The sequence below is a fragment of the Cydia splendana genome, chromosome 23 (assembly GCF_910591565.1).
Source record: "Cydia splendana chromosome 23, ilCydSple1.2, whole genome shotgun sequence".
NCBI classification, from domain to species: Eukaryota; Metazoa; Arthropoda; class Insecta; order Lepidoptera; family Tortricidae; genus Cydia; species Cydia splendana.
In genome coordinates, this window is record NC_085982.1 from 6554729 (window position 1) to 6569923 (window position 15195).

Genomic DNA, 15195 nt, shown 5'->3' on the forward strand with positions numbered 1-15195 from the left:
ATGTGACCGTTCTCCGATTTTGATCATAAAGGTGGAGGTTCGCGCCGCGACAGAGACAAGCGACCGAGACAGAAGACCGCGACCATCACTTGACCATAGGCAACATATAAGCGACAGTTCGCGGCGAGACAGAGACAGGCGACGGTCGCGGTCTTCTGTCTCGGTCGCTTGTCTCTGTCGCGGCGCGAACCTCCACCTTAAGTCTGCAACGATTTTGACAGCACACGCAGTTCAAGTGTTATTTAAACGTCATAACTTCATAGAAGTTTGACGTTTAAAATAACACTTGCATTGCGTGTGCTAACAAAATCGTTGCAGACTTGTCTTGGTCTGACTATACTTCATTCAAAAGTAAACTCCCTACCTGTAGCACTACACTGACTTCCTGTGCCGTCGTTTTTAAGTACGAGAATAGACAAATCGTGTAATAAAACGAACGCGTCCCATGTGCGCCGGATACAAATGCATTCAACATGTCGCACTGACGAAAATAAAAACAGGATTCGAATAGGAAATGTATAAATCTTCATTTTCCTGTCTTCGTTTGGAACCTTTTATTAAGAGCCCATCAACGTGCACACTAACGCCACTGCTAAATAATCGTGATTATTTAAATTTAACGACAGGTATTTAAAAAAGGGGGCCGCTACGTACTGTATTTTGTATTTAAGTACCTACCTTTTGAATACATCAAACTAGTTTTCATGTTGCTGGATTCGTAAATTTATGCGTCCAAAGTTAAAACGGCCGTTTTTGTTTAGAGTTCATAGATCGACGAATCCAGCAACATAAAAACTAGTCTGATATATTCAAAAGGTAGGTACTTAAATACAAAATACAGTACGTAGCGGCCCCCTTTTTTAAATATCTATCGTTAAATTTAAATAATCACGATTATTTAGCAGTGGCGCTAGTGTGCACGTTGATGCTGGGCTCTTGTATAATAGGGTATTTTCCTACTAGTCAAATCAGTTACTTTTTTAGAACTGTCAAAACGATTTGCTAATATGGAATTTATATGAAACATTACATCGTGACGTCAAGGTCAACTCGCTCACTTTTTATATTTCTATCCGATTTATTAAATTGAACTTGTGTTTAAAAATAACTTCTATCTGTGTTTTTCTAATAATTATCTGGTGCTTTATTTCAAGCATTGTGTAAAATAATTTATTTTAAATACAGTATAATACCCTATTTGTTGTTTTTTATATTCTGCTTATTGGTACAAGTGGTTCATGCAGTCATTCGCATTGACCTTACATAATTCCTCACCCATTCACCCATTGCGACGTGTTTCGATTATTTACCTAGAGGTCAAAATACTAATTTTAATCCCATGTATCCTATTTTTACACCAACTCGACCGTGTGGGCGTCCCAACGATTTGCTAAGATGCGTGTATTTATGTAATTTTTAATAGCGAACGAGTGGCGAGACTATTTCGCCGTGTGACGCAGAAAATAACTACGCTTTTGTTGTCTATTTATATATATAAGTCTGGCGTTAACGGGAGAATTGTTTTGATAAACATTTATTGGTGGAAAATTATGTGTTATGCGGTATTGGATAATTTATAGTGGTGTTTATAAAAACAGTGACAGAAACAGCGATTAAATTAAAAATGTAAAATATTTATGAAAATTAACTTCATAGTTAATCATATTTATAACCGGGTCACAGAATAAATAATAGTACTAGGTACAGAAGACTCACTCTCTAACAAAACGCGTCTGTTACGATCAGGACAGATATGGCCGCTAGGTGGCGACAGCGCCACGCGCGGCTTAAATATGGCTAATAGCCACCAAAATTGGTGTGGAGCGGATGTACTTTTAGCTACCTGTAGCAAAGCGACAAAATCGCGGAGTGAGCCACGCCTGACCGGGTCTATCTCGTATTTATTTTGTTAAGTACCTTTATTTACCGACGTTTAGGCACAACGGTGCACGATGTCGCTGTCGGTGGCTGTGTCGAAACGTCGGTAAATAAAGATAGCTAGACCCGGTTGTGATGTAATATGTGTTCAAAATGCGAAAGTTTTAAAAAATTACTTTCCATTGTAAAGTGCGTGCCGAAAAAATGTTTATCACATCATCATTAATTTCTAACTCACTAAAATAATTATCATTATCCTCATATTTAAGTCATGGCCCGATGTGCATTACAATGTACATACATTCTGTTTCAATCTCATTCGAACCTTTCAAAACTACATAAAGTAGCATTTCTTTTGTTTAATTGTTTTCTAAAAGAAACGAAATTTACCCTAATCTACTACACAACAAGATTCAAATTAAAAACGGGGAAGCTTCGTATGGTGCCTCTACGAGGATAATTTAAATAAAATTACCTATAGATAATATATAAAAATCATAGCTCACCTCTTCAATAGACGATGACATAAATCCGGAACTGTAACAAGAAAAACAATAGTTAGTACCTACTCAAGTAAGTACAAATAATGTAATGCATACAATTTTTTCCATCGTATTTTCACGGAAACTTAATACGAACGTGTCTTGCTATTTCAGTCAGTCTCGGTACAAAAAAGTATTGAGGTTGACTGAAGTAGCATGACAAATACGAACGTTTCCGAGAAAATACGATGGAAAACAATTATGCACTACATCTGTACAGAAGTGAATTTAGGAGGGGCTAAGGGGCTCAAGCGAGGGCAGAAGACTTCCCACAATCTCGGCTTACGATTTGCAATCCGGATCCAAATTGTCTTCGGTAAGTCAAATGCTAGTTGGATCCGGATTTCAACCCCTACGCAAGCCACATCCACTTTTCCTAGATTCTGTGCATATAGTGATATTCAAAATCATAATTAGTAATATGACAGTTTCACGCTTGTTTTCATTAAAATATACAGAGTATGGTATAGATCAGTGCTCTCCAAACCCCGGCCCGCGGGCCAATTCCGGCCTGCAACTCGTTCCAATCCGGCCCGCCGACACCCAAAGTGTCTGGCCCGCGGGAGGGGTTCAGCCCTAACAGCAGCAACCAGATACACACCCCCCCCCCTCGGCGCCGACGGTGGCCCGCGCGGAAGTTTCAAAGGCGCAATATGGCCTTCAGGTCAAAAAGTTTGGAGACCCCTGGTATCTATACATATAAATGGTCAAGCAAATCTTGTCAGTAGAAAAAGGCGCGAAATTCAAATTTTCTATAGGACGATATCCTTTCGCGCCTACATTTTTCAAATTTGCCGCCTTTTTCTACTGACAAAATCTGCTTGACCCAGTATAACATGTAACTGGCTCACTGCTTCTATGTTATTTCCTAACTTGTTACTCTAGCTATAAGTAAAAAAAAAATTGACTTCTAATTCTGAATGCACTATAGAATATCTAGAAGTAAGTTTCCAATTTAAATGATAATACCTATCAGATTATGTGATGATACTTACCAACATATAAACTTGGTCGATTTGTGCTTCGTTTTTGACATTTTCGGTTTTTAATGCACTTAATCCTATGTTTTATTTATTTCACTTCACTCACATTAAATCACTCGATAATATGGTGCCATACCTTTGGCCTATCTATACTACTCGTGTAGATGGAGACACTTTTTGATATTTAACAAATTCAACACATAGTATCAAAGTCAAATGGCGTTCTAAAAGTTTTAATCATGTGTCAAAAGATTGCAGTAAATTTACAGGTACAAAATTTACTTTTACAGTACGTGTATGTGCTTCTATACTAAATTATCTTTGATACTACTATAGGTAAGTATTAATAAGGCTATTATGTACTATTATTATTTTGTTTGGTCATATTCATAACTTTATAAGTCCGAATTTTATCCTTATATTCGTTCTGTGCAATCAAGTGTTCAACCAGTTATGAGTTACGAGAGTAATGAATATTAAACTAGTACTCAAGACTCACTCAAGATGTTTGCCGACTCAATTTCACGACCCATTACACTTTCGGTCGTCGATGTACTCGTTCGGTGTACTAATAGCATTCAACTGGCTAACGCTGGACCTTATGTCTCGGTAATAGGGTTTACGAACGGTAAGTTAACAGTGTTGACGATGGTATACGGCAATATATGAATGCCGATGTGTGTTAAATATTGCGCGTGGTTTCTTAAGTGACTTTACAAAGGAAATTCTTTGTTTTCATTGACATACGACTATCTAAAGACCATCGGGGCAGTACAAAAGTGTCACGCACTCGAATTCGAGCCAATCGCGCAGTCTGTCCATCTGTCCATCCATCCGTCTGTCTGTCAGAGGGCTCTATCTCAAGAACTGTTATAGGTATTCTAAACGATATATTGTTAAAAACATTCTAGTAATTTTAAGAATTAAAATATTAAATAAGTATACATAAGGATAAACAACTATCAATTTGGTACTTTCGAAAAATAACACTAGAACACTAGTAGATATTACGTTAGTAGCGCACACACAATCACTTTCACAGGGACAACAAGAAGACATAAATATAGTGTAAGCTATTATGACTACACCCTGTATACCGAGTGTGAAAACATCTGTGTTCTCAATTGGTATCGAGGATGTTTATGAATGCAGTGACAGTGGGCTATACAGGATGATGGACAATTCATTCCGTTATAATTTTAGTCATGCCTGAATCTCAATTGTCTCTCCTATAAGTTTTATAGGTACTTTACGATAGGGCGATGAAGTGCCATTACGATTTGGAATTAAAGCAATTTATACTAGTGGCCAGAGCTCGGAACCGGTTTTATTAAATCCCAAAATAGCCCAATATTTTTAATAATTTTGTGCTCTTTCCGTAGGACTGAATCATGTATTTAGGTAACGACTTCGTATTATTAGATTGACCCATCAAAAATGAAGTAATAAACCGAAGAACGAAAAAGAACGTAATAATACCGGTATTTTTTGTATGAGGAAAAAACCGGTCTTGAGCCTTGCTAGTGCCTCTGTGAGCTGTACACCTTACGAGCTCCGATGGGTCAGCCATTTTGAAAACAAAAAAACTGTATCGACAAAAAAACAATTATCAAACCTACTGACAAAATTTCACGACAAGGGTTGAGAAATGCGACATGTAGAGGCGAACAGAATACGTTAAGCAATTTTGCCAAAGTTGCAACGGAGACTTTCGCTCTCGCTCAGTTAAAAAACTTAAATTACCCTGATAAACTTTTTATTGTATTGTTGTCTTAATTTAAACACCAAACAGTACAACCAAAATTACAGTTATTAATACATAAAAGCAACGTCCTGTATAGTTCATCAAGTAAGGTCGACCCAAATCCGTTCCGTGACCGTATTAATATGTCACCGTTCCGCGCCGTGTCGCGTTCATATATTACTCATTCTATCGCCACGTATGGACGCAACGCATTTCCTGATTATCAATTATATGCAGTCCTGAGGGCCGATAATTTCGAGCACTCGATTTCGTCACTCAAAAATCTGTGGAAACGGCGGAATGCTATTTTTGAAATACAAGCGATAGAAATTGGGAATCTAGTGGTATTGACCACTCGTTTTCAATGCTATTAGTAGAATTTAAATGCCTAGTAGTGGAGATATTATTGAACGAAATACACGAAATCGAGCGGTCGAAATTTAAAAATCGGTTCCCTGCACGGTATATGATAGTATTTCTTGTCTACGTGACAGTGTAATAAAACGGTATCCGTCACTTTCTTTCGTGTTAAAAAGTGACAGTTATTTTATCACGTGGATAAAGCCATCCATAACCCGCCTGCTGGATATCAGTAACAATGACGTGAATAATATTGTCATTCCTTCGTTAAATTCCAATTTTCAAAAGTAACCTCAATAGTAAAATAAAACGTAATTTCATTATGAGTGTCTGAAATTAATTTGATTCATACGGTGTACACGGTGTGTAATTTGATTCACCGGTGTGTAGCGATAAGACCGCCTGTTGTTACCTCTATTGTCTTTGTTTATGTTACTGTACATTTATTGTAAACTACGTGTATGTGAGGTGTGCAATAAAGGGTATTGTATTGTACACTTGCACAGTCGTTATTTTATTAGATACATCTTCATCATCAATATCTGCCGTCTCTTTATCTGTGCATTAGAGTTCAAGACTTGCCTTTACCAGGCGTGGCTCACTCCGCGATTTCGTCGCGTCGCTACAAGTACATGCGGCCCACACCAATTTCGGTGTCTAGCAGTAGTAGTTGCCGCGCACTGCTACTGAACGGATGCCTGCTCGCGCTTGCGCTTGTATCTATCGTATTAGATGCGTTATGTTAGAGAGTGAATCTTCTGTATCTAGTACTATTATTTATTCCGTGCCTTTACATATTTAATTATTTGAGGTTCATACCATTTCGCTTTTATCAAATGAAACTAAAATGAGTAGGGCTTTACATACGGGCTTCATTCTGCAATCTGTGAAAATTAATAGATTATGAAAGGTCATAGTTCAAAACTTTTTTTAATATGCGCTATCATTCCATTCAGTTAATACCTAGAGATGTAGGGCCGAACCGGTTACACGTTTTTCAACTCTATCTCAACGTAATACGGTAGAAACTAGCATAGTTATCTGTGAGCCAGCGTGCACAATCACTTTAATTGGACATAATATGTCCAATTGTGGGTCGTTCGGGATTCCTATCGTGATATCAACTAGACTATAGTCAAATCAAACATTAGCTGCAGACGAATACGTAGTGTTCACTCTATTACACTTAACTACGGCGGGTAGGTGTGACAGAGAGCACACTACGTATTCGCACGCAGCGTGTGTTTGATTGTACTATGGACGTTAACTTTCAAAATGGTCTTAAAATCAAAGAAAGTCAATGCCTAAAGAGATTGCTTATAATATTGGTTATAAGTTTTATAACGTCACTTCGACACGTTTAATTATCATTTTATTAAATAATATTATTACCTTATTTATTAATCTTTATTCAATTAGGGTCTTAGGTTAGGATTTTACAATGTGAGTATAAAAGTAAAATATAAAAACACTTACAAAACATAACAAAAATATATAAACACATTATAAAAAACCTAACCTAGGGTGCCGCCGGCAGCGGGGCTTGGCCCAAGCTGCCGGTGGTCAGGGCCGCAGAGTGAGGAACCGACGTACTATACGCGCTGTGTCCAAAATTACCGCCTTCTGCATCTGACCCTTGATCCAACCACCCAGCGAGAGTCTCTCTAGGTGTTGGTCGAGACTCTTCGCTATGAGACCGTTCGCTGACACAACTATCGGAACAATGATCGTCGAGTCAACATCCCACATGGCGGTAATCTCGTGAGCTAAGTCTAAGTACTTGCTGGACTTGTCCTTCTCGGCCTTCACGAGATTCTCATCATGGGGGATGGTGACGTCGGCGAGCACGGCCCGGCGCTGCGATCGGTCTATCAGCACGATGTCAGGCTTATTGGCGACAATAGTCCTGTCAGTGATGATAGATCGATCCCAATAGAGCGTGGCACGACCATTCTCGAGAACAGGCGCAGGTAAGTACTTGTAGTACGGTACTTCGCGGTCCACAAGGCCGTATAGAAGAGCAAGTTGTTGGTGAATAATCCTGGCTACGAGATTATGTCTGTGCAAGTACTCACCGTTAGCAAGATGAGAACAACCGGAAATTATATGCCTGAGTGACTCTCCGGGACGGCGGCATACCTTATTATTATTATTATTAGTATTATTACCTACACTTATATTTTGTATAGTTGAGTGTATCAAATAGTTACTTTATTTACTTTTGATCACATGTTTATTTATTTACTTCACACTTTATTGCACAAAACAAAACGTACAAAATGCGGACTTAATGCCTCGAATCATGCTCTATCAATCAACCATAATAATATTGTTATATTATAAGTACTTTTAAGTAACACAGAGGAATAAAATGCAGCACAGTTAAGTTTCGTACGAAGAACCAACCCTTTATAATAATGCCCTCTGAAACAGATGTAGTTTCCACATAGTTTCAGATTCAGGGTGTATTGATTTCAATTGAAAATACTGCCTACAATATAAGAGACAGAAAATCTTGTACCTTGTAGGTGGGTAGTTTTGGTTGACAGTGCAGGGTGGCTAAAAAATAACTGCATTCCTGTTGCCAGGGAGGTTTCGGAATTATACTGTGCAACTTTTACTATGGGACCCCGTAATCGCGAAAAAAAGTTTTAGCCTCTCATAGGAAATGGACCAACCAAAATGTATGAAACGGCCTAATTTTTTTTTTCGCAATTTCGGGTTTGGTCCCATAATAAAAGTTGCTCAATATTAACCCAAAACCTCCCTGGCAACGGGAACGCAGTTATTTTCTAACCACCGTGTATAAGGTACAAGTTTTGAAGTAATGAGGTAATGACTAATAGCTGAGAAGTTTCAGTACTTCCATGTACAGCTAAAATTACACAAAACAAATATGCACATTAAGTACATCTCTATATATCACTACTACCTATATTCGCAAAACGAAAGCAAGATCATAAGATTTACTTCACTGCCGTAAAACAAATAGAAGCGATTAAAACAATTGTCACTTGCTTCAAATGCACTAGCACAATATTTTTCAAACTCTTGTCATTTAACTTTGAACTGTATCACTAAGGTAGTAGAGTCGATATAGACTTGTCACGGTGTGTACACGTTTGTCACGAGTGGTATGCGCGAAGCGACTGGCCAGTTATCTTATCAGGGCGATATGCTTGGTGACCGGGTTAGGTGTGCTGTATCGATATTCGCGAGTAATCTGAATAATACGTACGAGTATCACAAATGTCATAATTATAATGAGACAAAGGAGTTCTAGATATCTACAATAGTATATTTTCTTCAAATTAGAATGTAGGTTTTTCTTCGCAAGTGATGGAAAAAAAAACAACGGGTTGCACTCCGGGAGTGCCGGCAGAAGTGAAAACTCAATGACATTGTAACAGTTCTTCGAACTGGTCACGTGTCCGTCTTACGTCTTACAAATCTTACGGTCACGTGACCTCTCGCGAGTTTAACATTTCTTCCTCATCACAAAAAGTGCACAGCGCCGCTAAAGAAGTCTTTACTTCAAAAATTGTGTGTAGGTACTCCGGGGGTAAGAATATTGCAAACTATAGTCTTTAATTCACTCCAGCCTGCGCCTGTAGCACCCTCGTTTATATTTTTTTCACTTAACTCTCGTTGCACAATGTACCATCACGCTCCGCGATTGTTGCGCCATTTAGGGTCCTAGCTAAATTGGTTGTTCAATACTTACGCTATAGAATTTCCAATTTATCAAGAGCCCTAAATGGCATAACAGTCCCGTGTGGTGACTGTTACTATTGTTGTTTGAGGTGTGCAATAATAAAAGCACAGAATATAAATAATAGTACTGCCGTACAGAAAGGACACTTCGTACAAACTCGAAGTTTGACAGCGGTTCAGGGTCAAATCATGCTGTCCCTTTCTAATATATGGCACTATCCCTTTCGGCTATTTAGGGTTGTCAAAATTCAAGTGATTATCTTATCTGTGGTCGTGCACGCAAAAGGAAGTCAAGTGGTGCCAACCCTAATAATTGCACGGAGCAATGCTGAGCCGAACGGAGCCGAGTTCGACCGAAGTGAAGAGTGTTTCCCCATTGTAATAAGTTATTGCTATGCATTGTAACATTACTTATTTTAATCGAATTTAAACTGTTGTGAGACATACTAACATTGAATAATTTTACGGTTTAGACTCACTTGTTTTTAGTCACTCGCGCGACATGTTTCGGAGAGCCTAGGTCTCCTTTCTCAAGCACTGACAGTGCGAGCAACGTTCACGACGGCCGTGTATCGCGTACGCGTACGCGTATAGGAGACCTAGGCTCTCCGAAACATGTCGCGCGAGTGACTAAAACAAGTGAGTATAAACTGTAAAATTATTCAAAGTTACTTGAGTCGCTTAACTTCAAACTCAGGTAAATCCATCTGTCAGATTATGTGATTTTGGTATTAAGAAAAGGTAATAGGGCAGATATTTGCTGAGAGGGTCGAATGGATTTATCCGAGTTTGAAGTTAAGCGACACGCTTATTTTGTAGTGTGAATGGCTTACCTCTCCTCATAGACGTTGGTCATGTTAAGACTGTCATCCGCCATGTCACCGTACGCCCTGTCGACCTCGATGCTTTGACAGTCGCTGTCAAAAGACTTGGCCTGCTCGTTGCGCGTGCGCTGGTCCCATAGCTTCTTCGTCTCGTCTTGCACGCGCCGTTTCAGTTCCGATATCTTCTCTCGCTCGTTTTCTATCACTTGGCAACCTGTGGAATATAATTAATATTTACTTACGTATAATAGTTATTTACAGTACATATGGTCCTATTTTCCCGCACTAGTGCGTAAAATAGCACTTTTCGTGAGATGTCAAAAGTTTAAAGGGCCATATGTACTGTAAAACGTTGTACGATACACGTGCGAATAGGTGATTCGAAACGAGTGGCGATAAATTAAAACACGACCGAAGGGAGTGTTTTAAATCGACACGAGTTTCTCTTTTCCGTACTTGTATCGTAATAGTTATTTACAAATAAAATAAGCATTTACTTAATAAATCGACGTTGATAATATGTACAAGGTGCAAAATTGCATGGACGCACGTGGCATGTTTCATCTAGCAGCTCTTGGAGGATATAACCAAACGGAGACGCCTTGTCTGTAATTTATTTTCTGTACAAAACAGTCTGCCGATTTTTGCGGGCGAGGGGCACGTCAAATGTATACGTAACGTAAAAATAGCCATGTCAGATAAACCATAGTTGTGATAAGTCTTGTAAATATGTAATTACTAACAAGTTTATGGATATGTATGTCTGAATTAAATAAATGAATTGAATAAACGTCAGTTCATACAATGTGTATGACCATTGGCCGCATGTTAATGGCTACTCCTTTTGGTTATATAATATATCCTCCAAGTAGCAGCTAGGTCCCAGCTGTATAGTGGCCATTCACTTTTGCAGCTGAGTGAACCATGCCACGGATTGTAATACTAAAATATTATAATCGTGTTATAAAATGATTGTCACATCGACTCAAGTTAATTTGAGGGTATTTGAGGAAAGTCTTTTCAAAATGGCTTATATCTCTATGAACACCATAAAAAATAATAAGCCCGTTTGAAAGACACTCCTCTTTTATTTTCTTTTAGGAGCATCCCATGCAATGAGCTGTCTTTTACAAACGCATCTCATTTCGTATATTAGATACACTTAGACGTTTCAACGTTGTAAGTTGATAATTATTTTTTTACATACAGTGATAGAAAAAAAAGCTTCAGAAAATTCGCGTTGGTATGGAAGAACGGTAGACAATTTTATGGTATGCTCCTTTAATCGAAAATCAGCAACCTACTTGTCCAATCCAACTAAAGTTATGATAAAAACACCACATAATCGTATATCAAATCATACCTACTTAGATTTTGGTTACCAACGCATTCAGATATGTTTAAAATAATCGAGTAAATAGCATAAAAAAATCAAACGCTACATACCTTGTTCCTCCAACATCTCCATCCTCTTCCTCTCAATCTCCATCAAACTATCCAAAGTTCTCTTCCCCAAAGAGTTCATATCCGTATCACTCGACAATATAGGAGCATCCATAGTCACCTTCGATATCCTATCTATATCATCTTGCGATGGAATCTTCCCTGAATCTGATATTCTATTAAACTCTCTAACATTGGGCTCATCACCACAACTTTTCCTATGTAGAATTTTATTAGTTCTATCTTCAAATGGCTTCTGATCTTCGTCTTCCTCTTTTATACCATCTTCTTTCATTAGTTTATCAGGCGACAATGATTTCGCTTTAACGTATTTGTTATCAAAACTAGGTTTCGCGTTTTTGACGTATCTATTTTTCGGTTCCTCATCTTTTATTTCGACTTTCACGTCTTTAGTTTTCTTACCGAACGAGTCTTTTTTGATAATTTTACCCAAAGCCGCAAACGTCGGGATTTTCGATGACGACGCACTTTTGACTGGGCCGTTTTTGTTTTTGCCTTTGGAATGTCTCAAGCTATTAAACCTATCTAAAGAAACATCATTTTCAATAGTATCATTATTGTAAAACATGTTCTCATTCAAACTCTGCGACATAATGTCGACCTTCTCTTTCTTTTTGTCTTTACTCTTCCTTTTCAATGAATCGAAATTCCGTTCCCAAAATCCTTTCTTCTCTTTAGAAGTTGAAGACTTAGACGGACTTTCGTTATCGTCATCTGCATCGCAAACTCGTCGTTCGATATCTACAATCATTGATTGTGACATTTGATCGATAGAGTTAAATTTGTCTTTTAGTTGGTTAGTGTGTTCTTCGAATTGTGTGACTTTTACGTCTAGATCGTCGCTGTCACTGCTTTGCGGTGAATAACCGAATTCACCTGATTTAGCTCTAGTTTGATCTGTATAGAAAGCGCTATCTGGTGATTGTGTTCTTTCTAGTTCATTCAATTTAGCTACAACAGGTTTCAGCTCTTTTTCAACACTTTGTACTTTACCAGTTAGCTCTTCAACTTCATTAAGTAGTCTTACATACTCTGCTTGTAGTATTTTAGTTTCGTCTAAAGCTGAAGTTAGATTGCTATTGGCTTCGGATTTGAGTGTTAGTATTCTTGTTTTCTGCGCTTCTATTTTCTTTGTTAGCTGAATTATTTCGTTTTGTAAGTCTTCTCGGTTCGCGAGTCTGTAACAAAATATAATTATTAATATTATTTCCTTTAAGTACCAATTCAAGGAAATGAAAGACCAATTCAATTCAAGTACTTAATATGGTACATCGTAAAAAACACGCCACTACAAAAAAAAATTGAAATCGACATCAACTACTTTATCTATAATAAGAATAACTTTTGCTTGAAAATGAAGCTCTAAATGTATGACTTTTTTATACCAATATGGAGGTAAACAAAGCATACGACTCATCTGACGGTAAGCGGACACCGACTACATTTTACGTATATACAAAAATAAATACAAAGTGGTACGCTTAGGTCGGTTAAACCAACATCCCAGGATTGACACCGCCTTTCCGATAAATGACACCCAAATAGGTTGAATTTGGCAACTAACACAGTTACCACACTGATCATCAGTATGTGAGCGACACTCCGGAGTGCGAGCGAGACAGTGCCATGCATGTAAATATAGTTCACTTACAATTCGGACTCCTCCTCCAAATGCTGGAACTCCAGGTCTTCGAATATCTTGGTCTCATTATCTAGAATATCCTGCGCGTTCTGAAGCTCTTCAACCGTCGCCCCATTGTCTAGATCCTTCTTTATCCTGTAAAAAACTTTACTTGTAACAAAAACAAACAAATATAATAATAATCGGCCAAGAGCATGTCGGGCCATGCTCAGTGTAGGGTTTCGTAGTTACCATTCTGTAAAAATAGGCCAAACGGGGGCTATTAGTAAGTATCATAAGGGAGTACCTTTGCAGCGCTTTGTACATTATGTCTTTTTACTACGAAATGAAGATTTTTTCAATAACTCACAAACGACTAGACCGATCATGTTCGCTATAGTTTTCATTGAAAGTAGCTCTTGTTTCATAATTTTTTTCATATTTATTGGACCCGTGGTTCAACAGTTAGAGGGGCGGGGGGGGCACACATTTTTTTTTTCTTTCGGAGCGTATATTTCCGAAATTATTAACTATATCAAAAAATGGTTTTAGGAGACCCTTATTCATTTTGAAAGACCTATCCAACGATACCCCACACTATTGAGACAAAGCAAAAAAAAATCGAAAAAAACTTTTTGTATGGGAGGTACCGTAAAAAAATTTTTTTGTACATTTTATTTTACCGTTCTGTCACAATGCATGATTTATGTATCCATGCCAAATTGCAGCTTTCTAGCACTAACGATCACGGAGCAAAGCCTCGGACAGACAGGCAGACAGACCTGGCGAAACTATAAGTGTTTCTAGGTGACTACGATACCCTAAAAACCAGGTGTCCGACTACGCAAAATGGTGCGTTGAGACAAAAAAAAGATGTAGTTCCTTTTTAGGGTTCCGTACCCAAAGGGTAAAAACGGAACTTTATTACTAAGACTCCACTGTCCGTCTGTCCGTCCGTCTGTCTGTCTGTCAACAGGCTCTGAGGTTGGCATTCTTCGGGTACGGAGCCCTAAAAAATATTACCAAATAGATTGTCTTCACGTTCGGTCTAGCAACGTCTAAAGAAGTCAAATATATATGCTTAACAACAACTCACAGATGTAGTGCATCATTGGTTTCAATCGTATTTCCTCGGAAACGTTCGTGTTTGTCATGCTAGTTCAGTCAACGTCAGTACTTTTTGTACCGAGAATTACTGAAATAGCAAGACACGTTCGTAAGTTTCCGTGAAAATTCGATGGAAAATAATTATGTACTACATCTGTAATTGTAAGTAAGTAAACACTTTATTGTACGGAAAGAAAGGAATAATTGTTACATCAGATAAAACATAAATGTGTAGTACAAAGGTGAACTTATCCCTAAGAGGGATCTCTTACAGTTAACCCAGTATTTGATGTTGCTGTTCCGAAAATGTAACTTACTAGCTTCTGCCTGTATTTTTGTATGCGTGGAATAATGATTTCCATGACAAAAAGTATCCTAATCTCAATTCCAAATTTCATCTAAATCGGTTCAGCGGTTTAAGCATGAAGAGGCAACAGTGAGACATGCCTGTCTCTCTGTTGCCTTCGCATTTATAATATTATAATTAATAATTAATAGGTTACTTTCGCATTTGTAATATTAATTAATAGGTATAACGTATAACCTTCGAGCAACACGGAAGGGAGGCGGCATTCGCACTATTTCCCCTCTGCCGAGGTACAAGATTCGCGCGTCAATCTAATCTAGCGCGGGTAATAAAACTAGTTGTACTTGGATTTTTCACTAGAACGAGTCCAGACGCGCGCGTGAACACTGCTGCACGAAAATGCCTGTTTGCTCGGTTTTTTGTTATAAAAAGAGGTCGGGGGACATCAAATTTACAAAATGAAAGTGTTATATTTCACATGTAATATTTTTTTTTACATATCATACGTTTAATTACATTCAAACACAATTATTATATTTTAGTCTCATGTAATTGTTGGATTTATCGATTTTGCTCGCTCAGTACAAATTGTGGATCGGTCGAGCGACAAATCCGACTTCTTATCTCTCAGAATACAATAACATACTTCAA

At 38.1% G+C, this 15195-nt stretch overlaps 1 protein-coding gene and 1 long non-coding RNA gene across 5 annotated transcripts in view; one reads left to right on the forward strand and one right to left on the reverse strand.

Moving 5' to 3' along the window:
* The window catches only part of LOC134801917 (uncharacterized), a 204840-nt gene extending 203948 nt beyond the window's left edge, over positions 1 to 892 (forward strand). The window contains exon 2 of the long non-coding RNA XR_010145747.1: positions 821 to 892. This is a non-coding gene — a long non-coding RNA (uncharacterized LOC134801917). The remainder of the gene's footprint in view (positions 1 to 820) is intronic.
* The window catches only part of LOC134801793 (pleckstrin homology-like domain family B member 2), a 43751-nt gene that overhangs the window by 12349 nt on the left and 16207 nt on the right, over positions 1 to 15195 (reverse strand). For all 4 annotated transcript variants that reach the window (XM_063774391.1, XM_063774393.1, XM_063774394.1 and 1 more), the window contains 4 exons: positions 13161 to 13286; positions 11492 to 12687; positions 10055 to 10259; positions 2385 to 2415 (listed from right to left, as the gene is read on the reverse strand). In XM_063774391.1, coding sequence (XP_063630461.1) covers positions 2385 to 2415; positions 10055 to 10259; positions 11492 to 12687; positions 13161 to 13286 — 1558 coding nt within the window. The remainder of the gene's footprint in view (positions 1 to 2384; positions 2416 to 10054; positions 10260 to 11491; positions 12688 to 13160; positions 13287 to 15195) is intronic.